Source organism: Rhineura floridana, chromosome 1 (genome assembly GCF_030035675.1).
Source record: "Rhineura floridana isolate rRhiFlo1 chromosome 1, rRhiFlo1.hap2, whole genome shotgun sequence".
Classification (NCBI taxonomy): Eukaryota; Metazoa; Chordata; class Lepidosauria; order Squamata; family Rhineuridae; genus Rhineura; species Rhineura floridana.
In genome coordinates this window covers 121,926,718-121,952,045 of record NC_084480.1, presented here as the reverse complement: position 1 = coordinate 121,952,045, position 25,328 = coordinate 121,926,718, and the positions used below count along the sequence as shown (strand labels likewise).

The window sequence follows — 25,328 nt, the reverse complement described above, 5'->3', positions numbered from 1 at the left end:
CTCCGCTCCAGCATAGATCTCACCAGATCCCCCTGCTAGGCAGCACCACCAGTCACGTTCTACAACCAATGTTCCCAGAGACCTTGCCTGAGTCTCTCTATCCGGTTACATTCGTGACTGCGTGCCTATGCTGTTCCCAACCCCCTTGTATCAATGCAGATAACTCATAACTCAGGGTTGCTCTAGATACTTATGAATGTTATAATCTCCTCTTCACCGCTGCCACCATTTGCTACTGTTTCCCTTCAGCCTTGGTTATTACCTTACCCTCCCTTCTGGTCTCTGAAACCCCAGCCAAGGATCAGGCCTTCGGTAAACCAAATAGTATTTATTAAATAACATTAATAACAAGATAACTTTGATAATGATCTACAAGCTTATGGTTTCATCCATTACTGTGATATTTGACTTATTACTAATCCGAACTCCACCTCCCTCCTTCTCCACACTCTCCTGACAAACACCAACTCACACCCACCTCCCAACTCCACCAAAACAACCCACTCACGTCCACCCAGATTCAACTGTCATCCTTCCATTTATACTCTCAGCCATCCAAACACTCAGCCAATCATCCAGCATTCTACTGCTCATTTACTCCCCCCTCCTCTTTCATTCCACTTACCACATATCTTCTATACAAACAGCACTTACCATATATACATTAATACAGGAACATCACACAGTGCCCTTTAGATATCTCACCACTCTATTTATTGCTTCCCAGTCATTTTTGGTTGGCGAGCTGGTTTTTCTGCACAAGTATCCCACTACTAACACCACATCTAGCCTGCTAACAGCGCTGATATACAGAAGTTTTCCAATGGCTTGTCTGTAGCTCTCATGGTCTTCCCATGGTTGTTTGTTCTGGTCTGGTTTCAGGTATCCTGCTTCCATTGGAGTAGGTGCTGGATGTGCATACTTCAGTCCTAGACTCTCGAGAAGGACTTGGATCTTTTGTTTTTAATTCAGCAAGAAGGATGCATCATCTTCTCTTTCAATTTGTATTCCAAGGTAGTGAGTGACATCACCCAGGCACTTCACTTCAACCTCCTTGTGGAGATGACTTACTAGCTGTTGCTTGTCCATTGGGTCTTGATAAGCCAACAGTAGATCATCAACATAAATCAGTAAGTAAGTCCATCTATTGTTCTTGAATCTGCTGTACAAGCATGGCTCTGCTCTGCCTTGTACAAAACCTTCTTTAAGAGCATTTTGCTTAGTTTCTAATTCCAGGCTCTGGCAGCCTGTTTAAGTCCATAGATGGATTTTTGAAGTTTACACACTAGGGGTTCCTTTCCTGGAACTTCAAACCCTGGTGGTTGCTGCATGTAGATTTCTTCTTCTATTTCTCCATGCAAGAATGCTGTTTTTATATCCATGTGCTCCACCTGCATTTTCTTGTTGGCAGCAACACTCAGAAGAGTTCTGATAGTTGAGTATTTGACTACAGGAGCAAATGTTTCATGGTAGTTTTGTCCATATTTTTGAGAGTATCCTTTGGCTTCTAGTCTTGCCTTGTGTCTCTCAACATTTCCTTCAGCATCTGACTTCTTTTTGAATACCCACTTGCAGCCTACAGCTTTCCTTCCTTGAGGAAGCTTGGTCAGTGTCTAAGTTTTATTTTTGTGTAGAGATTCCAGCTCTTCCTTGGCTGGCTGCCTCCACCTCTCAGCTTCAGCTTTGGATAAGGCTTCAATCTCTTTCCAGGTCTCTGGTTCTGGAAGTTCATCTCTCACGGGGTAAGCAAATCTGTCTGGTGGTACACCTCTCTTGGTGCGTTCAGAGCGTCTGGGTGCTGGCGCTTCGGCTGCCCCTTCTGGCTCTGATGCCTCTTGTGGCTCAGACTCCTCACCTTTCTCTGCAGGTATAATAGTTATACCTTTTGTTGTGGAAGAATAACTCAGCTTTTTCTTGCATTTCGCTGTCATCTCTTTGGTGTGGTGCCCCTTCTGGTCGGTGTGCGCACTTTCCTTCATCAAAATGGACAGCTCTGCATACTTCAACTTTGCCAGTTTTGGGATCTATTACTCAGTATCCCTTCTGCGTTGAAGAATATCCAATGCATATTACTTCCCTGGCAGTGTTGTCAAGTTTTGATATCTTTTGTTTGGGGCTGTGCACAAAGGCCTTGCACCCAAATACACAAAGGTGAGACATGCTTTGTATCCTATCATGCCATAATTCAAATGACGTTTTGTTGGTTGCAGATGCAGGAAGTTCGTTCTGCAAGTAGGTGGCAGTAACCGCAGCTTCTCCACACTTCTTTGGTAACTGCATCCTCCAACAAGGAATGAATCATTTGTCCAAGGGTCCTGTTCATTCTCTCTGTGACGCCATTCTGCTCTGGGTTGTACACAACTGTAGTCTGGTGCTCTATGCCTTCCTCACAGAGAAAGTCTTGCATAGCCCTGGACACATATTCCCCTCCATTGTCAGATCGTATGATCTGTGGCTTTCTGCCAAATTTGTTGGACACAATTCTGACATAGTCCTTCAATTTTTGAAGTACTTGACTTCTCTCTTTTAGCAGGTACATTGTAGCATACCTGGAGCAGTCATCTATAAATGTCAGCATGTATAAATTTCCACCCTGGGATGGCACTTTCATTGACCCACAAAGATCTGTGTGAATTAATTCTAGAGGCTTCAAAAAGTTTTCCTCTTACTTAGAAAATTTTGGTTTCACACTCTTGGTCTTAATACAGCATTCACATGTCTGTGTACAATTGTACTGTCCCATTTTAATGCCTCTTGCGAAATTCTCCTTTTCTAGAGCAGTAACTCTAGCTAAGCTGGCATGTCCCATTCTTCTATGCCAAATATGCAAACATGCAGAATTACTGGTTTCCTTGACCACATTTGTATGCATAGTGTCAATGTATTCTAATTGTAAAAGTCCATATTTCAATTTTACAGTGCAACAAATTTCTCCTTCATCTAGGACATGGCAAAATTCTCCACTCATATAAAGTTCACCTCCCAATTCCATTATTTAGCACATTAAATTGCCTTTAAAATCTGGAACATATAGGCAGTTTTTAAGTTCAAGCAGTCTGTGGCCATCTGGCATTTTGCAAAGCAATTCTATTGTACCAATTCCTTGACAAATGAATATTTGTCCAGATGCTGTCAATACGTTTTGCTTGTGACTTTAAAAACTTTTAAACAGGTTTTTATCAATTACAAGATGTGAGGTGGATACTGAATCAATTAAAAACCTGTGTTTGCAATAATCTTTCCTCTCATCAGACGCATGGTAACTAGAAGCCTCTGTTTTTGGCTTTTCAGTCTGCCTTTGTTTAAAGTCAGGCCTTGCTCCTGTCTGCCGCCTATCACATTCCTTTTGAAGATGATTGGAGAGCCGCATTTAAAACAGAACTTCCATCTGTGTTTGTCTGTGCCCTTTTTTGGATTCGGGAGATGACTCATGTCGCTACCCTTTGTTTGTTTGTTTCTCCCCATAGTAAAGCTTGCTTGCTCCGACAGAATTTCTTGTTCCTGTCTTTCTTTAAAATCTTGGTCTTTTAAATATGATATAATCTGACTCATGTTTTGGTCAGAATTTTCTAGCACACAGCAAACTAATTTGTGACACTGATGAAGAGAGCTCAAGTGTAGTGCTTTCTTCATATCATCATCTAGATCTTTCCCACATCTCTCAAGTTTAGCCAGGAGTTCTGTAAAATTTTAAACATGCACATTCAGGCTGCCTCTTTCAGCAGTCCCCTTCAGAGAAAACAACTCCTTGTAAAGATACATTATGTGGTTCTTTGATTTCCTATCATATACTTCTTGTAGTTTCTGCCACATTTGTTTTACATTGTTAGTTCCTACACAAACATTTAGTGCCTCATCTGATAGTGCAGAAATAAGCAGAGACTTCACTTTTGCATGCTTACGTCTCCAGGAAGCTGTGGCAGTCTCATCCTCCGCCGAGGGTTTAGGATCAGTCAGAATTCCATGCAAATCTTCCCCTTCTAGCAGAGCTGTGAACCGCAAATTCCGCAAGGCATAACTATATTTTTCAAGCCTCGGGATGCTTCTCTCAAGCGTTGATATTTCAGCCATGCTTTCCTATCATTTGTTCTGCTTTTCTTTCAAACTTAAAGTCTCCTTTGTAAATCACACACAGCACTTAGCCTTTTATAGCTTCTAGGCACAACTTGCAATTCAACTTAGGTTGGTGGGCCCATAACCCTTGTTGTGGTGCCAAATTAGTTAAGCAGGGAGTAACAGCGGTCTGTAATGCGAGTGTGCCAGTGTGTGTGTGCGTTTACTTAAGAAAGCAGGCTTTTACCCTGCATTAGGATCACTGAGACTTAAGAATTAGTAAGAGAAGAACTGACCTCATGGCTAGGAGAGAGAGAGCAGAGACAAAGGTGTCTCCTCTCTCCCGGACAGTCAGAGAAGATAAGAGAGGGCGGAAGGAGGAGGGGCAGAAAAGCTTCCCTTAAGACATATCAGTCTAATGCAGCCTTTTTCAACTAGTATGCCTCCAGATGTTGTTGGACTACAACTCCCATCAGCCTCAGCCAGCATTGCCAATTGTCAGGAAAGATGGGAGTTGTGGCCCAACAACATCTGGAGGCACACTGGTTGGGAAAGGCTGGTCTAATGGAAGGAAGGAAGTCAGAGCATCACAGGTAAAGGTAATCAAGCCTAGCCATCTGGAGGACCCTAACTCTATCTCCCTTCTGGAACATAAACAAAAGAACAAAACAGGAGTTGCTCTTGCCCCACTTCCAACACCCCTTCTCAATGAGTGTTTGGTTCAGCCCATGAGATTCATCTTGTCTCACAGCTTGCAATGTCTGACTTTGCCCAACGCCTTCATGACAGCGTCTGCAGTCATGTCTTCTGTTGGACAATACTCCATCTTGAGTAGTCCTCTGTGGTAGGTATCTCTAATGAATGGTGCTTCACATCTATGTGCTTGGTCCGTGAACTCATCCCTTCTGACTCCATGAGTCTGATGCATCCTTGGTTGTCCTCATGCATCACAACAGGCCCAGGTATAGAGATGACTAACTCTTTGAACAGTTTAAGCAGCCTTTACATATCCCACTAGTTCGGGGTCTCTGCTAGCTGCTAGCTTCAGTTTCATGATTGTAGTGCCCTTTACATATCTTGCCACTCTCTTTATTGCTTCCCAGTCGTTCTTGGTTGGTGAGGTGGTTTTTCTGCACAAGTATCCCACTGCTACCACCACATCTGGCCTGGTAACAGTACTGATATACAGTGACGTCACTAGGGTTGATGTCACCCAGTGCAGCCCGCAGCACCTTCTCCCTGTGACTGCAAGCGATTGCGCACGCGCTCAGCCAAACAACATGGCCCGGGAGCATGCCGCTGCCTCGCTGCCACTGCTTCCACCTTCTAACAGCCGAGGAAGGCAGCCGGCGTGGCACGCGAAGGCTCTCGGTGCCTAGGTGGTGCCTGGGGGGGCGGCTCTGGTGGTGTCACCCGGTGCAGTCCGCACCTGCCACACTGCCCTAGTGACGCCCCTGCTGATATACAGAAGTTTTCTGGTGGCTTGTCTTGTATCTCTCAATGTTTCCTTTAGCATCTGGATTTTTCTTGAATTTCCTCTTGTAGCCTACAGCTTTCCTTTCTTGAGGAAGCTTGATCAGTGTCCAAGTTTTACTTTTGTGTAGAGATTCCAGCTCTTCTTTGGCTGGCTGCCTCCACCTCTTAGCTTCAGCTTTGGGTAAGGCTTCAATCTCTTTCCAGGTCTCTGGTTCTGAAAGTTCATCTCTCACAAGGTAAGCAAATCTGTCTGGTGGTACACCTCTCTTGGTGCATTCAGAGCATCTAGGTGCTGGCACTTCGGCTGCCCCTTCTGGCTCTGTTGCCTCTTCTGATTCAGATTCCTTGCCTTCCTCTGCAGGTGTATCATTGTTATACCTTCTGTTGTGGAAGAATAACTCAGCTTCTTCTTCCTTTTTGCTGTCATCTGTTTGGCGTGGCGCCCCTTCTGGTTGCTGTGTGCACTTTCCTTCATCAAAGTGGACAGGTCTGTATACTCCAACTTTGCTGGTTTTGGGATCTATTACTCGATATCCCTTCTGTATTGAAGAATATCCAATGAATATTACTTCCCTGCCAGTATTGGCAGGCTTTGACCTCTTTTGTTTGGGACTGTGCACAAAGGCCTTGCACCCAAATACATGAAGGTGAGATGCAGTTGGTGTCCGATCATGCCATAGCTCAAATGGTGTTTTGTTGGTTGTAGATGCAGGAAGTCAGTTCTGCAGGTAGGTGGCAGTAACCGCTGCTTCTCCCCAGTACTTCTGTGGTAACTGTGCATCTTCCAACAAGGAATGATAATCTCTCCAAGAGTCCAGTTCATGTGTCCCGCAACCTCAGTTTGTTCTGAGTTGTAAATAACTGTAATCTGGTGCTCTATGCCTTCCTCACAAAGAAAGTCTTGCATAGCCCTGGACACATATTCCCCTCCATTGTCAGATCTTATGATCTGTGGTTTTCTGCCATATTTGTTGGACATAATTCTGACATAGTCCTTCAATTTTTGAAGTACTTGACTTCTCTCTTTTAGCAGGTACATTGTAGTATACCTCGAGTAGTCATCTATAAATGTCAGCATGTAAAAATTTCCACCCTGAGATGGCCCACAAAGGTCAGTGTGAATTAATTCTAGAGGCTTCAAAAAGTTTTCCTCTCACTTAGGAAATTTTGGTTTCACACTCTTGGTCTTTATACAGCACTCACATCTTTCTGTAAATTTGCATTGTCCCATTTTAATGCCTCTAGCCAAATTTTCTTTCTCTAGAGTACTTACTCTGGCTAAGCTGGCAAGTCCCATTCTTCTATGCCAACTATGCAAACATGCAGAATTGCAGGTTTCCTTGACCATATCTGCATGCATAGTTTCAAGATATTGTAAATGTAAATGTCCATTTTTCAATTTTGCAGTGCGTCATATTTCTCCTTCATCTAGAACATGGCAAAATTCTCCACTCATATAAAGTTCCCCTCCCAGTTCCATTATTCTAGTAGCACTTATTAAGTTGTCTTTAAAATCTGGAACATATTGGCAGTTTTTACTGACAGTTCAAGCTGTCTTTCTCCTTTTGGCGTTTTGCAAGGCAATTGCACCGTGTCTATTCCTTGAGAATGGAACATATCTCCAGAAGCAGTTTTTACTTCCTGTGTATGGTTTTTAAAATCTTAAACAATTTTTTATTTTTTATTAGGTGGGTTGTACAGCATGAATCAATTAAAAATCTGGTTTTATAGTCATCTTTCCTTTCATCAGATACATGGTAACTAGAATCTTTCACTTTAGTCTGCCCAGTGGTTTTTCTCCTTTCAGAACGCCTTTGTTTAAAGTCAGGCTTTTCTCCTGTCTGACTCCCTTTGAAGGTGATTGGGAGGTCTGCATGTGAAAACATTATTTTGCTTATCGGTGCCCTCCTGTGGTTTCAGGCAATGACTCATCCCCCTACTTTGTCTTTGTTTGCTGTTCCTGCTCACAGTAAGATTTGCCTTCTCAGACAGAGTTTGACCCTGTCTCTTCAAAATCCTGGTCCTTCAAATATGATATAATCTGGCTCATACTCTGGTCTGTCTGTTCTAGCACACAAGCAGTTAATCTATGATGCTCGTGGAGAGAGCTCAGGAGCAATGCTTTTTGCATCTCATCGTTAAATTTTCTTCCACAACTCTCCAGTTCACAGAGCAGTCCTGTGAATCTTTCTAGATGTGTATTGAGACTGTCTGCCTCTCTGAGTAAACAATTCCTTGTAAAGATACATTACATGATTTTTAGACTTTCGGTCATGTATTCCTTCTAGCTTTTCCCACATATCTTTCGCTTTCTTACATCCCATATAAACATTTAGTGCCTCAACTGATAATGCAGAAATAAGAGATTTCACATTTGCATGCTTACATCTCCACTTTCATCTTCTGCCAAGGGTTCAGGATCAGTTAATACTTCATACAGGTTCTCCCCATCCAGGAGTGCAGTCATTCGAAGACTCCAAACCACATAATTGTCCTTCTCCAGCCTCGGGACATTTCTCTTAAGGGTTGATTCTTCAGCCATGGCTTTCCTATCTTTTGTTATGCTTTTTTTCACTCTAGCCTTGTCTCCTTTTTCAATCTCTTTGTAAATCACAGTATTTAGCCATTTTAGCTTTTAGGCACAACTTGCAATTCACCTTGGTTTACTGGGCCACCATAACCCTTTGTTATGTAAATTTGTATAAATGAACAGAGATTGTCAATGGTCTGAGATGCATGTGTGCCAGTGCATGCATTTACCTAAGTGGCAGGATTTTCCTTCATTAGGATCACTTAGACTTAAGACTTAGTAAAGTAAGAAAAGCTACTTTATCTATAGAAATACATAGTAGATAGGAAACACATACCTAGTTCTAACTAACTAAGTTGGAGGCGCAACACCCAGGTTTGGGAGTTGCCCTCATGGCTCAGGAGGGAGAGAGCAGAGACAAAGGTGTCTCCTCTCTCTTGAACAGTCGAAGAAGATAAGAGAGGAATGGGCGGAAGGAGGAGGGGCAGATAAGCTTCCCTAAGCATATCAGTCTGTGACAGTAGGAAGTCAATCAGAGCATCACAGGTAAAGGTAGTCAAGCCTAGCCATCTGGAGGACCCTAACTCTGTCTTGTTGTGGTGCTAAATTAGTTAAGCAGAGAGTAACAGCCGTCTTAAATGCGAGTGTGTCAGTGTGTGTGTGCGTTTACCTATGAAGGCAGGCTTTTACCCTGCATTAGGATCACTGTCGGAGAAGAGGAAGGAGGAGGGGCAGGTAAGCTTCCTTGAAGACATAACAGTCTAGCAACAGAAGGAAGTCAGTCAGAACATCACAGGTAAAGGTAATCAAGCCTATCCATCAGGAGGACCCTATCTCCCTTCTGGAACATAAACAAAAGAACAAAACCGGAGTTGCTCTTGCCCCACTTCCAACAGATACTTGTCCCATGTGACTTGGATCCTGACACCCTGATCCAAAAACCATCACTTGAAAACAAGTCCTCCTGTGGTGCTAATTTCCAAGTAACTGACATGGTACTGGGTTTGAATGAGTGGGGTTTTAAACCAGTGGCATTTACTAATGAACTAACATTGCTGGGATTGGGCTCTAGAAGTCCTTGTATTTGCTCAGAACTGAGCCCCACTGAATTGGATGGGGGGTTATTTCTAGGGGTGTGTGTACAGAGGGCAACTAGGTTTTGCATCCTGTCACTGTAACTCTCCAGGACATTAAACAGCACTTTTAGGCCCCCAAAAAAGGTCTGCAGGCATGATCCAACCAAGTGTCCATGGTAAGTCCTGTTTGAGTTAAATGGGGCAGAAACTTATGTTAACCTCTTTAGCTCTCGTGTTGAAATCAATGAGACTTTAACGGGTTTGCTTTGGGCTGTTACTTTCTTGTCCCAGGAAACTAGCAAGGCCAACCAATTTTTGAATGGAGGCCATGTTTCCTGAATCTTCCAATTGCATTAGGCCAGGAGACTCATTGTCCTCTCTCTAAAATCAACCATATAGGGAAGCTCCTGCCACAATCAACCAGCAGATATCCTTAAACTTTGTTTATTTTATTTTATCTTTAAAAACACAACCTTACTTGGCTTGAGAGAGGCCTAGCACTTCAGTTCACATGTATCTCTTCAGGGAGGTTGTCTATAAACCAAGTAACATTCATAAAGCTCTTTCCGGGCGTAACCCGTTCATTTCCACAACCCAGTTCTGGAATTTGCAGTCAGGAGATGTGGGGATGGGTGCTGGATTACATGAGAATGAGGTGAATTCCTGGCAGCATATCAAGGCGGGCCTATTAATCATCATAACCCAATGGGATCGTAAGGCTAGTTCAGAGGCTGCTGAACTGCAGGTGCTGCTGGGGCAGGCAGATAAAGGATGGCTGTTTCTTGAGGAAGGGCCGGAGCTCAGCAGGAGAGTATCTGCCTTGCCTGCAGAAGGCCCCAGTCCAATCACTGGCATCTCCAGCTAGGGCTGGGAGAGACTGCTAGAGAGACGCTAATCAGCAATCAGCGTAGACTATACTGAGCTAGGTGGGTTAATGATCTAACTCACTACAAGGCAGCTTCCTATGTTCTTTCGTGACCTGCTTCTGGGCTTGCTGGAAACATGTGGCTGGCCACTGTTGGGAACTGGTGCCTCCTGCTTTGATAGCTACAGAGTTCTTATATTTTTCATCTTCTTATTACATAGGTTTTCATTTATTACTACTAAAATGGGCATGGGACCAGCCCCGCAATGCTGAAGTATGGAGTGCTCTTGTTCAAGGTGTGAGCCAGCCACACCCTTTTGTAAGATACTTCATTCCATCCCCTCCTCCTCTCCTTTTTCTCCTCCTCCTCCCCTCTTCAATAAGCAGGCAGCATGCCCTTGCCAATGAGTATGGTCATTCTTCATTGGGGGAGTTTTCTCTGTCTGGAAATTCTCTCCCCCCCCATATCTATCTATAAAATATTATTTGGCAGCTGTACAAACCTTGGGATTTCCCCAATCCTGCTGCTCTGCCTTGTGCGTGGATAGTGCCCTTTTGACTACACGCTCGGCAAATATATATTTGCTCTTTGTATGCACTGTTGTGCTGTGTGTAATGTGTGTGCTTAATTTCATTTAAAGCAACACCACAGCAGCAGAGAGTAACAGCAGATGTGGAAATGCGAGTGTGCCAGCGTGTGCGTGCATTTGCCTAAGAAAGCAGGCTTTTACCCTGCATCAGCATCACTGAGACTTGAGAATAAAATAAGGAAAGCTACTTTATTTATAGAAATACATAGTAGATAGAAAAGGCATACCTAGTTCTAACTCACTAAGTTGGAGGCATAACGCCCAGGTGTAGGGGTTAGCCTCATGGCTTGGAGAGAGAAGAGATAAAGGGATGTCTCCTCTCTCCTGGACAGTGGGAGGACAAAGGAGTGGAAAGGGCGGAAGGAGGAGGGGCAAGTAAGCTTCCCTAAAGACGTAACAGTCTAGGGACAGGAGGAAGTCAATCAGAGCATCACAGGTAAAGGTAAACAAGCCTATCCATCTGGAGGACCCTAGCTCTATCTTCCCTCTGGAGCACAGACAAAAGAACAAAACAGGAGTTGCTCTTGCCTCACTTCCAACATGCACAACAATCATATTCGGGCCACTTCCTCCAGGGAGCAGAAGGACCCCGCAAGCCTCTCCCCCTCCCCCATTGACAGATGAGCATTTCGAATGTGGCTTTCTAAAACTCCACCATAACTATCATTGCCTGGTTTTCAGCAGATCAGGTTCCCACCTCGGTCATAACTAACTATTGGGGGGGGGTCCTTTTTTGCTTATTTTTTAAGCACCCGGATTGTCAACGAGGCAGATGTGGTTCAAAGGCGTCCTGTGTGTGAGAGAGAGAACCGCAAATGCCCCTTGCCAAAGGGGAGCCACTCATCTTGTGCAATGGGCTCGGATTCACTTGGCGCAGGAGGTGGCCCTCCCCTCGACATAGGCCGGCTGCCAATTCCTGCAACCCTCCGCAGCATTCTAGTGCCCGGCTGGGTAGCCGAGGATCAGGAGCGGCCCTCGACCCAAAGGCGAGGGCCCCTTCGAACAAGGGCGCCTGCGTTGAGGTGAGGCCTACGCTAAAAGAAACGGCAGCTCCTCTCATGCTGAGCCCCCAGGCACCCGGCGTCTCCTTCGCTTGGGACTTAGAACACAAACAGCTCCCATCATTTTAATACATTTACTTCCGAGGAAGGACGAATAATTCCTTTAGAGCAACCTGCCCTCGGAAACCAGCGGCGCTGTTGACAGCCGTAGTGCCCCTCGCCTTAGGTGCGGTGGAGCGCCGTTGGAGGGACAAGAGGGACTGGAAACGCAAAGGAACACACAAACAAGATAAAAAAACCCTTTAGGATATAGAAATGGGGTGTTTCTCAAGGGTCACTGCGGGGCGTGCGTGTATACACATGTATGTATGCACACACGTAGGTGCACCACAGCGATCCCTGAGGAAACACAGGACTGATCCATCACTGTGTATACGCGTGATTGTGTGTGTATATTCGGAGTGTGACTACGTTAGATATCCTTCATTTGCATAATCTCGGTTTCTTTGGTCAAAGCAGAACTATTTCGATGCAGCAGGGCTCTGTCTCACCGTTAAACGGGGGGGGGCAGAAGGCCTCGAAGTGTGTTATTAGTCACAGGTATTCTTAAAAGGTGAGGCAGTTTTGAGAAATTACCTGACAAGTTGCTGAGTCGCTGGCCACACAAACACTCGCAAAGAAGGAAAGAAAAAAAATATTAGCAACTTCTCGGATGCAGAAAAGTGCTATTTCTTCAGAGTCGCACTGCTGCCGCTGTTCCTCTTAATGAGAACAACCACCATTGATTGACCTTTTTGAGGGTGTGAAATCGCTTGGAGATATTTTGTGGGAAGCAATTCATAAATAAAACTTTGGAAACCCCCTCCAGCCGAAAACTGGGTCATTAAAGTCACAGCCGGTCAAATTTATTTGCTAAAACACACGCACAAAAATGATCACAAACATCAAACACTATTGAGGTCGATTTTAGCAGAAGGGGTCCGCAGCGCACTGGACCCCACGTTGTGCCATGATTTTTTTATCTGATCCTTTGGGCTGCTAAAGCAAACGCCGAAACCTTCTATGTAGAGTACATATCCCTACCTATCAGCAGGTATCACATTTTCTCCCTGCTGTTCGAGGAAAAAGCTCTCTAGAGTTCATACTAATAATTAAAGTCACAGCTGTAATTTTATATATGTCTGCTCAGAAGTAAGCTTCACTGAGGTCTGTGGGACTGACTCCCAGGTAAGTGCAAATCGAATCCAGCCTTTTAAAAGGCGCGTTTCAATCACTCGGTATAGAGAAGCCTGGAGATGCTTTTTCCACGATGAAGTTTGGGGGCAGAGACATTTTTTTAAAAAAGCACTAGTGGAGGCCAATAAGAACTAGGGGACTTCCGTTTCACTTGTAAATTTGATGATGATGATTTCCTTGCCGCTCAAGCAGATGTTCATAGTCTCTCTGTCTTCTTCCCATTTTATCCCCACAACCTTCCTAGATAGGTTAGATTGAAAAGCAGCCGTCACGCACTAGACTTAATGGCTAGGGATCTGAACCTCTGGCCACGACGGTCACTCGATACGCGTCACCATCACGCCGGTGCTGCTTCTGGTTCGAGTGAGTGGCTTCATTATTCGGTACAGAATCTTTCTCGTCCACTTCCATCCCCCCAACAGAGAGAATCGGCAAGGAAAAGGACAGGAGTAAGCACTAAATCAGGGGCGAGGAGACTTTTGCCTTCCAGGTGTTGCTGAACTACACTTCCCATCATCCCTGGTCATTGGCCATACTGGCTGTGGTTCAGCAATATCTGGAGGTCTTCAGGTTCCCCATCCCTGCGTTGTCGGGCTCCTACGCACATTTATTCTGAAGTAAATCGCCCTGCGTTCAATGTAACTGACTTCCGATTGTGCTGTACGACAGTTGCCTTACGTTGCTTTACTTGAGAGTTCAGTCCCACAGCTTTCAATTGGGTTTTCTCCTTCTTAATTATGCATAGGATTGCAGCCCGTGGGCGAGATTCCTACGGACACAGATGGAAGGGAAGGGCAAGTTCATCACCCCTTTTTTGTTCTCTTTTCTGGCAGGAGTTTTTAGTTTTGGGGTAGGGCACAAGGAAATTCAGTGGATGCCCATACTTGCATCTCCGTCCTGGAAAAATCAACAGCACCGAACTGAATTTCTGCCTCTCTTTGAAATTGACATGCCACAATCCAGCAAGCTCGGCCCATTTAATTTGAATTTACTTCCAGTGTTAGGAGCTTGTCTCCCTGTACCTATAAATCTACAAAAATATTTGTTTAAAAGAGGGTTGAAGAGACATCTGGGGTTTTTTGAAGGGGGGGGGCTCCAGTCAAAGAAAGCTGGATATAGTGATTCACTGACCAAGTTCACAAGGTAAGGTATACTCTCTTTAAAACTTTGTTGATTCCCTTCGGAAAGCAGATACTGAATTCTGCCTCGCATAATCCCTGGCGGCCATAGATCAGTGTTCCTTTGCAATTCACAGTCAACTACTTGGGAATCAATCAACTACTAAAAGGAGACTTTTTAAGATAATTCCCTCCCATACACCATGTCATCTAATAAAAATTAGAACAGAAGAAAGGATGCCCCTTCATTCAGGTCTCATAATCACTGAAGAAAAAAGAAAAAACACATACTTCAGCCTACTTAAAGAAGCAATGCTGCTGTCCTAACCCCACTTATTTAGGAGTAAGCCCCATTGAATTCAAAATGAGTAGATATAGTTAGGATTGCACTATAAGTAAAGTTACTTCATTATTATTCTCCAATTACCTTTATTTATTTACTTTTTCACTTACAAAGGTAAGTAAGCTGCAGACTTATTATACAGACACGAGAGTGGCTGCATACTATAGCCAGCATGGATTTTTCACATTCCACAATGTTAAATTTAAAATACCCCCATGCTATTCTGATGCTTCCCATAAGCTCATTTCAAAACAAAACCTTACAAACGTATAGTCCTGAACTCAGAAACGCTTGCTTAACAACCCTCTCAATTTTCATGGTGCTACACAAAAAAGTCAGAAAGAATCGAGAGTTCAAACTCTAAAGAGAGAGAGAGAAAACCCAGACCCCTTTTGGACTTTTTTCTTTCAGAGTTCTCATAATCTGCTGAAATTCATTAAAAATCAGCCACCGAGGACGTGTAATCCTGTTACTGACCTTGCCCTATACCCTGATATTCATCTTCTGCAGTTTAAATGTTAAAAAAGAAAAGGAAGACTCACAGCTGCTTGGCTTGCTAATCAGGGGGCCACACCCACACCAGACTTTGATTTCACATGGGACAGTCATGGCTTTCCTCAGAGAATCCTAGGAAGTGTAGTTTGTGAAGGGTGCTGAGAGGAGACTCCTATTCTCCTGACAGAGGTCCAGTGGCCAAAATGCAATTTGGATTGGTCTTTCACAGTCCAATCTATTTCCTGTGTAGCTTGGAAACATTTGGTAATGTGCCTCTGAGCATATGGGGAGTGGTGACAACACCTGCAATCAGCCCAAATAATAGAAACAAGACATGTGCTGTGCTGAGCTTGTTTTAGCAGGGAGGAAGCAACATTAAGACAGTTGACATAGTTCAGATAGTCACTTTAAATATGTCTGATTTACTTTGCAATTTTAGTGAAGTTTCCTATAGGAAATCATTTTCTTTTGCTTCTGTTTCTGTGAATATGTGAAGTACAGCAACACTTCACAAAATTTACACTAAAAAAACTCCAAAAATAATTGTGGAATAATGGTACTGACTATTCTGCAGAATAGTCTCCAGTGGATATCAGGAGTGTCTCAGTTTGCATAAGATAAAACAGTGGGAGGTGAAATATATTCTAGCAAAATACTAGGTGTGCTCTATGTTTTTACTTGACCATGCTCACCTTGCCTTAAATGAAGTGATTTAAACATAGCAGGCTGAAAACATGTATCTTGGGCAGGCTAACTTTGTTTTTTTCCAACAACTAGAGTCAGTGCTGAAGTAGCAACATATTGTAATCAGCCTGATTTTACACCAAACTGCAGTTTCAGATTCAACTGTTAATGCACCCAAAGTAGAAATAGAACATAACCTCCAATTTGAAACACAAAAGGCTATCTTCACCATCATATGACACTGACCAGTAAAAAGGCTTTGAAATTAATAAAAATAAATTTGACACAGGTTTCTAGGATGAATAATGAGAGAAATAAAATTTTCTAGGTTAGTTTCTCTGTAGAAACAATAGTAATGTTGGAAGTGGGGCAAGAGCAACTCCTGTTTTGTTCTTTTGTTTAAGCTCCAGAAGGAAGATAGAGCTAGGGTCCTCTAGATGGATAGGCTATGTTTACCTTTTACCTGTGATGCTCTGACTGACTTCCTTCTGTCTCTAGACTGTGATGCCTTTAGGGAAGCTTACCTGCCCCTTCTTCTGCCCTTTCCATTCCTTTTTTCTCTAGCTGACCAGGAAAGAGGAGACTCCCTTTGTCTCTCTCTCTCCCAGCATGGGACTGACTCCCACACCTGGGTGTTATGACTCCAACTTAGCTAGTTAGTTAGAACTAGGTATGCCTTTTCTATCTACAATGTATTTCTATAATAAAGTAGCTTTTCTTATTTTACTAAGTCTCAGTGATGCTGATGCAGGGTAAAAGGCTGCTTTCTTAGGCAAACGCATGCACGCACACGTTGGCACACTCGCATTTCAACGTCTGCTGTTGTGGTGCTGCTTTTAAACAAAATTAAGCAACACAACTACACACAGCGCAACAAGTAACACAGTAATGAAGGAATGTAAGAAGAACACCAGCAAACATACAAAAATGTAATTCTCCATCTTTGGAGGTGGCAGGTATTACTGCCACTCACCATATGCTCAGAGGCACATGTTATCAAATTCTTCCAAGCTTCACAGGAGGTGGATTGGACTGTGAAAGACCAGCCCAAATGGTGTTTGCATTTTTACAAATTTGTAGGGCAGTCCAATATCTCTGAGGGGAGGTCAAGTCTCCTGCTCCCCTGGTGCATTCACTCTAGCTGCCCAATTTCCCTGCTTTTTAAAGTTTGATAGAAATATCTGTGGGTTATAGGTACGTTCTTAAACTGCAAGGTTTTTTGCCAATTAGTGAATATATATATATATATATTTGCTTGGGAATTAGTCCCACTTAACTCAGTGAGACGTACTTCTGAGTAAACATAGGATCCCGCTGTTACTATATTGATATACCACCTCCTCCAATAATATTATTTGCTGGGTAGCTTACAAACCTAAAATGCAATCAAAATACAATAGTGCAAAATAATTTGCAGCCTAAATATTTTCAGGAAAGAGCAGAAGGACATCAGATTATTAGAAAAATGACACAGTACATAAAAGACTGGTTCAAAAAAATTAATAACAGATATTTTTAACAGGCCAGGGAAAAGTGAACAAGTTATAATCTGGTGCCAGAATGCCTATATAGAAGGTGCCAGGTGAACCTCTCTAAGGAGAGTATTGCACAACCAGGGTGCCACCACTGAAAATGCAATTTCCCTGGTAGCCACCCCTTGGTGGGACACCCAGGTCTCAAACTTTGGGAAGGACTATGCAAGGAAAGGGGATAGTTCAGGTATCCTCATCCCAACCCACTAAAGGCTTGAAAGGTTGAAACCAGTGGTTTGAATTGGTCCTAAAATTAACTGGTAATCAGTGCAGCTGAACACACTGGTGTAGTATGATCAGATCACCCAACCCTAGTTAGCAACTCCGCTGCCCTGTTTTGGACAAACTGCAGTGTGGGATTGTGATTAAAGAGGGTCAAAAAGCCCCTGAGGTTGGAAATCTCCACTGTTGGATGAGGTATGTCTTTCAATACCAACTGCTGGGGTACACAAGTAAAGAGAGCTCTGTTCCACTCATGTCCTGCATGCAGGCTTCCCATAAGCATCTAGCTGCCCACTGTGAGGACCTTTGGTTTGATCCTGCCGGACTCTTCTTGGGTTCTTCATTCTATGCATGCTTTTATTATTATTTATTTGATTTCCTGCCCTTCTTGCATGCAGAAGGTCACAGGTTCAATCCCCAGCATCTCCAGGTAGGGCTGGGAGAGAATCCTGCCTGAAACTCTGGAGAGCTTCTGCCAGTCAGTGTAGACAAGACTAAGCTTGATGGGTTTGACTCTGTAAGGCAGCTTCCTCTGTACCTAAGTTTCCAAGGCAATAAAGAACAATCCATTAAAACAGAACAAACCAATACATTACAAATACACTATGAAAACCATAAAACCACCAACACTGTAAAAGAAACTCCAGCAGCAAAAAATATGAGTCATGACATCAGCTGCACAATATATTTATTAGGTAAGTCCTTTGAACCCTGTGGAAGTTACTTCTAAGCAACAAGCCATATGATTTAAGATATGACTTTGTCTTGAAGGAGCTCTCCAGGGCAAAGACTCTCAACTCTAGGACTTGGGTCCAAGAAGATGGGACTCTGAGTTGGGTGGCCTCTGAGCATGTCTAAAATGGCTTTACTATACCAATGAGCTGCCAGAACCAGTCTCTACGCTTGTGGGATGAGGAAGAAAGGATTAGGAGGGAATCTGACTTCCACTCATGCTCCCTGCATCTGCTTATAACAATAAAAAATCGAGCTGGGACTTCTTTTCAGCCTGTAAGGGCTGCACAAGGAGCGAGAGGAAGGCTGCAATCGTGCGCACGTGGAACTCAGCGGGGCTTCCTTCAGAGGCGACATTTATTCGACTGCGCTGGAAGGGGAGGAGAATAGAAAAGGAAAAGCCACCTCCACTTTGTCGGAGGGGGAGAGCACGTGAACTTTAACGGATCACGTTTCAGAGCAGCAATAGTCAACCTATTTACATAGATCCCGCATTTTCCACAAACGTGTCTGTGCACGTTTTTTAAAACAGCAATTTAAACACTGCGGCACAATAACCATGATGCGTAACAAAAAAAATATATATCACGGCAACCTAACACTAAAACGTCAAAAAGTTCATTGAGTATATAAATTAATTTAAGTGAATACAAAGATCACCAAGAGATGAAGTGACAATACCTAATATGGTCCCATCCCAAACTAGCCCCATAAGAGCTGCCATTAAGAGCTGCCATTGGTACTTAGCAAACCCCTCCCCTTCTTAATACTTCGACGAGAAAGTTGCCTCGCGGTAGGAGAGCTTCTGGGGCTAGAGGATGGTGCCAGGCAGATGAAAAGAAGCTACGCCCCTTTCTAAATAAAAGTTCGGGAACCACAAGTGAACTGCTGGGTTGTCAGGCAGAGGCGGAGGACTAGTTCCCACATCCAATCAGATCAGTATGCAAATAAGAGGGGACGGGAAGGCTGAGTGTGGGTTGAGCTGCAGCACTGAAGCCGTTAAGCGTTTGCTTTTCTAGCGCTGCCATTAAAGGAGCTCTTGAGATGGAGGCGGCGGCTAATGGAATCGAGCAGGCTAACTCGCTAACCGGCGCGGCCGCGGTAGGGAACTTGGCAGTTTTGCGTAGGTTGCTGGACGATGGAGTGGATCCCAATGGGATGAACTGCTATAGCAGGAGCGCGATTCAGGTAGAAAAAGAGAGCGAGAGAGACTGCTGTGACTAGTTGCCTGTGCTTACCAATCTTAAAAGCGTGCAAACCATCTCTTCCAACTAAATGCAGGCGGGCTTCTCGCGAGTAAGGGGCCTCAGAGAGGTCGTAATAAAACTTTCTTGAAAGGTCGGCGTGGCTGAGACAATGGACACTCGTCGTGGTTTTCGCTTCGACGTATCAAAGCAATGTATCGTCTGCTTAAAAAAAAAATCCTAGAAAAGTTGGGGGAAATTCGTGTTAAGGCTTTAAACAAACCGTTAAAATTAAAAAAAGTTCCTTGCCATCATGAGGGCAGATTCATTAGCCCTAGACTAAACTTTCTCTTAGAGTTAAAAACAGACGCATGTTTTATTATTATTTATAACAGGTTTTTTCATACACACCAAAAACAAACAAAAGAACTCGCTCCCAATTCTGAATATCTGGCCTTTGAAGAATAGCTTCCAAAATATATTTATGCTTCAAGGAACTTTCCCCCTTTAACAGTTATACTGACTTCAATTTCCGAGGGGAGATTTTTTTTCTCCTTCAACGAATCTCCATATTACATAGCAATGACCAACTTGTATTTAGGTTCCGTTTAAAATGAGTGTTTTCTTTGATTTCAGCACATTGCTTTGGGACGGTGTCCTTGAGAAATCAATAGGGCTTCGAACTGTCGAAGCGAACCGAGTCTGAGATTTTTGTCACAAGCCGTTATGACTGCACTGCTCCGATCGCGGCGGTTGCGCAATGCGCTGATTCATGTGCAGGCATTCTGATAGACCTCCATTTTGCTAACCTGCCAGCTTATTTTACGGATCTCTGAAGTATTTTCCTCTTTCGAACACATCGAAGGGCTGCTTAAAATAATCGGTGCTGCCTGAAGAAGGAAAAATCTGTGATGCAGCAAAATACTCTTGCCCACCTTCCGAAATGGCTGTCTTTCCTCGGGATAGCGGCTGGGGTTTCTTATAGCTTAATTAGAAACTCTCAGGGATTTCTGTAGAGCTTATTTTTGTAAAACTTATTTCTGTGTGAATCTGTTGGAGGGACACTTTTCCAAAACAAAAAACAAAAAACGGACGGCAGTGTGTGTATGTGGAGGGGAGGCTCAGAATTACCAGCAAGATTTAAAAATTGAATAAAATTATTTGTCTATTGTTAAACCTGTAAAATAATCAGAAACATAACTGCTCCTAAGACACAAGATAACCAGAAAGGGGAGTGGGCTGCCTATCTGTCCTTCCTATCCAACACCCTGTGTTGAAGATCTAACTCTTAGGCTGCAGTCCTATACAGGAGTAATGCCTATTGAGCTCAGTGGAACTTACTTCTGAGTAGACATGGCTAGGATTGCGCTGTTAATTAGCTTTTCTTCATGATGTGGTTTTTTATTAGCCGTCTTTGACAACGCTAGGCCATACCTACCTACTCAAAAGTAAATTCCTTTGATTAAGGCTGCGATCTTAATCCCACATACCTGGGAGTAAGCCCTATTGAACTCAATGAGACTCAATTTATGAGAAGACAAGGTAAGGAGTGGGCTGTAAGTAGCGTAGAGACGTACTATTTGCTCGTAACAGTTCCTGAAATTTCAGCTTCCAGGGTAGGAAATTCTTCCTACAGATACTTCAGTGTGATATCTTTCAAATCCAGCAAAAGGTTTGACAACATCATCTAGATTCGTCTATAATTCTGTTTGGGGAAGGGTGGTAGCTCGGTGGCAGAGCACATGGTTTGCATACAAAAGGTCCCAGGTTCAGTCTGCGAAGAGTTTCTGCCAATCAGCGTAGACAGTACTGAGCAAGAGCAACCCAAGCTGTGTAGGCAATAATCCTTACAATGCAAACTGTCCCGCTGCACAGCCCAGCTGAGTTCTAACGGGGTTTAAAATGTGGATTAGAATGCAGATGTGTAGGGGTACCTAACTATCTATATTGGACGGTGACAGTTTTAACATGGAGACTTTAGCTGAGCTCTGCCAATTGAACACCAATCTTTTCGATTCTTCCCATTTTTAGTTTTGTTTTGCTATCAATATTTAGAAGTACCTAGACGCGGGAAAGGACTGGAAGTAGATCATCCACAGCTGAGCATTCTTGAGCCTCATCAGCAACGATGAAAGAATTAAGACAGTATTTCAATTTCTTCGATTGACTCTGTGCGGAAGAGTGTTCGAATAATTTTTTTTGGGGGGGGGGAAGGAGGTCTATGAATTGTTACTAAGTCATTGGCAACCCACTCCATCCACCATTATATTTAGAATTCTAGAGGGGGCAAGTGCCCGCCCCCGCAAACATCCGTGTGTGTGTGTGTGTGTCTTAATTTCAGTTTGATTACCCTGTCAGTATAAGTAAGTTACTAAAATTACTACTGTAACACTATTTATAAAGAAAAGTGCCACGTATCAGAAAAGTGCCGTTGTATAAATCTATGGTGCGACCGCATTTGGAATACTGTGTACAGTTCTGGTCGCCCCATCTCAGAAAGGATATTATAAAATTGGAAAAGGTTCAGAAGAGGGCAACCAGAATGATCAAGGGGATGGAGCGACTCCCTTACGAGGAAAGGTTGCAGCATTTGGGGCTTTTTAGTTTAGAGAAAAGGCAGGTCAGAGGAGACATGATAGAAGTGTATAAAATTATGCATGGCATTGAGAAAGTGGATAGAGAAAAGTTCTTCTCCCTCTCTCATAATACTAGAACTCGTGGACATTCAAAGAAGCTGAATGTTGGAAGATTCAGGACAGACAAAAGGAAGTACTTCTTTACTCAGCGCATAGTTAAACTATGGAATTTGCTCCCACAAGATGCAGTAATGGCCACCAGCTTGGATGGCTTTAAAAGAAGATTAGACAAATTCATGGAGGACAGGGCTATCAATGGCTACTAGCCATGATGGCTGTGCTCTGCCACCCTAGTCGGAGGCAGCATGCTTCTGAAAACCAGTTGCCGGAAGCCTCAGGAGGGGAGAGTGTTCTTGCACTCGGGTCCTGCTTGCGGGCTTCCCCCAGGCACCTGGTTGGCCACTGTGAGAACAGGATGCTGGACTAGATGGGCCACTGGCCTGATCCAGCAGGCTCTTCTTATGTTCTTCTTATGTTCTTAGTTATTAAACTGAACTGGATAATTATTGTTGTTTCACAGCATTCAAGAGTACCATCCAAATTTTGAGCATGTTCGTTCAGAAGTAAGACTCGCTAGGACTCCCCTCCCTTTCCTTGAAGACTGTTGCTACAGTCCTCATCCCACTTCCCTGAGAGTATGTAGCACTGAATCCAGTAGGACTTACTTCTGAGTACACGTGGTTAGGATTGTGCTGAAATCTCGTTAAGGCTGCAGTCCTTCTACACTTGCCTGGGAGTAAGCCCCATTCTGCTCATTGATATTTGTTTCTGAGAAAATATATATTGGGTCCCTGTTAATTTCTGTATGAAGAAAAGATCGTGGCAAGTTTTCGGAAATGGAAGAATGTGGCATTTAATTTTCGTAGAAGTTAAACCTAATCCCTTGAAATCAGTGGGGCTGTAAATGCTCACCTTGAAATGGAGGGTGCATTAAAGCAGCATGGATGGAAGGTAAGTCCATTCGTGTTGCTTGCCTCGTCTTGTAATTTAATCACTCGAGACATAAGGGGCTTGGGTTGGAGAATTTTTCTTTATTTCTTTACAAAGACATAACAGCACAATAAAGGGCCAGCCCTAGCTACAGCCCGTGATGAGTACATGTTCAATGTGCCATACAAAGACCACCCTGTGCAATATGTTAAACATTCGATGTGTCTCATTTCGGTATCTTGTCAATGAGGTCCACTTCATCAAGAAACTGATTATCGCTCCAAGTTCCAGCCCTTAAGACCCCATACCGTTTTTGTCCTGTAGGTGGTTACGCAGAATTTCATGGGGGGGGGAGTTCCCCCCTTCAGTTTGTAACCCGCTTAAAATAACATTTGCAGTTAGTTGGTGGGCGTCTCACTGGCCTTTGGCCGTAATAAAACTGGATTGGATTGGTGGGCGTCTCCGCACCGCAAACACGCAGCATGATCCTATGCGTGTGTACTCGGATGTAAGTTCTTCGGAATTCACCGGGGCTTACTTCAAAATAAATATGTACAGTCTATGATTGCAGCCTCAGCCTTGCCCACACCTCTTGAGCTGAATCATTATGCCCTGCCAGAACCCGCCTTCTTTCATCTTTCCTCCTCGCTCTAAACACGTTTGGGCCCTCACTGAATGAATTCGCATCCACTCGCATCTTACAGGAAGTTTTATTCAATGAATTCTACAAACCAAAATGTAGGTAATTAACCTCGGAATAGCCTCTGTTCATTTCCGGGCATCAGTTCTAAAGACAGTAAACTAAGGCTGCAATCCAGTACACACTTACCTGGGAGTAAGTCACAGTGGAGCTTACTTCTGAGTAGACATGGATTGGATTGCAGCCTACTATTTTCTCTGCTTACTCTGAAGTAATCCAATTGAAATCGGTGGGATTTCCCATCCTATACACAGTGGGGAGGAGGAGATCTCATTACACTCGATGACGTCTGATTTCCGACTAAACATGCATAGGATCGGAATGCATTCTTACAATATTCATAGTATTATGAATAACATTTTACACGTGTCTCAAGGCGATTTATAAACATAGGAATATATGTTAAGGCTGAACATCTATTGAGTTTCTGTGCTTCACGTGATCGTCACCATTCGTATTATTGTGTAAGGTAGGTCAGTATTAAGAAATAATATCCTATCCTCATTTGTTATTGTCAAAATTCAGAATACTGTATCTTGTTTCAAGTTAACACAGTGAAAACGTCGTGGGCAGCTACTGTAGTTGCTCAGTAGTACCGAGCTGGTTCAGCAGTAAGGGAAGCATGAAAGAGTAACTCGTTAGGTAGGTAGACATGCCTAGAGTAGACCCATTCAACTAATAGGATTTAAGTGAGTGACTATGGCTACAATCCTAATCCTACCTACCTGGGAGTAAGCACCATTAATTTCAATAGGATTTACATGGTTAGGTTGGCAGTGTATATCTGGATCCACCCCTGGTACTGAATTGTTCTTTAATGCTTTTTCTCTTGCTCGGCCAGCTCCATTATTGTTGAATGCTATTGTTTTAATGGTAAGTCTGGATCTAACACTTAATAATGAGATAATGAATTTGGAGTTGCTCGATTAACTCCAGGATGGTGGAATTTAATCCAGATCATTAAAAAAAAAAGGAAATACCCAGAATAAGCCATCTGGTGGGTGGAACGGCCGCCCTAGAGGCTGGTGACGGCGCTTTTCCTTTCCTTCCCCTTCTCCACCAGGTCATGAAGATGGGGAGTCCCAGGGTGGCGGAGCTGCTGCTACAGAGAGGAGCTGATCCCAACCGGCCGGACCCATCGACGGGCTCCCTCCCGATTCACGATGCGGCCCGCGAGGGGTTTCTGGACACGCTGCAGGTGCTGCACTTAGGCGGAGCTCGAGTCGACCTGCCAGACAAGGAAGGCCGTCTCCCAGTTGACCGGGCTGAAGAGAATGGGCAGCACCACGTGGTCCGTTACCTCTCCTGCCTAATGAACGGGCAAGCCTAGAAGCGGGCAGAGGCGGCGCGGTGCCCCCTTAAGAAGTCCCCGGCAAGGGCATCCACCACTGCGCCGAGATTGTTACGGCTGCTGCTTCAAACCAGAAGCACTTAGTTTGCTTGGAGCTTGTTGCTCTATAAATAGAGCTCTTGGAGAAGTTGCTTTGTGTTTTCTTTCGCCTACACCGACACCCAATAGGGTCTCCTCTGCTCTACATAGTAGCATACCACTTGAAATAGCCGGAATTCCCGGGAAGAGGGGCCGATTGTTAAACCACTAGTTCCCAGGAATCTTTAGGAGAGGCCGTGGCTGTATAAAGTGGAATAGTACCGCTTTAAATGTATAGTGCAGATGGGGCCTAAGAGGGGTAAAAGCAAGATGTTCCAATTTTAAGGTGGGCAGTTTTTAGACCAAGACACAAAGTAGAGGATTTAGTGGAAGCTGACTTCTTCAGCCCTATCAGATTCTTTTATTTTTCTCAGTTTTTGCCATTTGTGTGTAGTTTTAATTTGGGGGTGGGGGTGGGGGTGGGCCACAGCAAAGCTCATCTCTCACTCGAACACTTTCTTTCACGGATCTCGCTTCCTGTACGGCATTTCTACAC

The 25,328-nt window shown here is 43.8% G+C and overlaps 1 protein-coding gene across 2 annotated transcripts in view; it reads left to right on the top strand.

Annotated features, from left to right (window-relative positions):
• The window catches only part of LOC133387019 (cyclin-dependent kinase 4 inhibitor B-like), a 33,021-nt gene extending 8,140 nt beyond the window's left edge, over positions 1-24,881 (top strand). The window contains exons 2-3 of one of the 2 annotated variants that reach the window (XM_061630912.1): positions 5,891-6,016; positions 24,467-24,881. In XM_061630912.1, coding sequence (XP_061486896.1) covers positions 5,891-6,016; positions 24,467-24,733 — 393 coding nt within the window. In that variant the 3' untranslated portion in view covers positions 24,734-24,881. The remainder of the gene's footprint in view (positions 1-5,890; positions 6,017-24,466) is intronic. The other variant, XM_061630922.1, reaches the window with a different exon arrangement.
• The last annotated feature ends 447 nt before the right edge of the window (positions 24,882-25,328 follow it).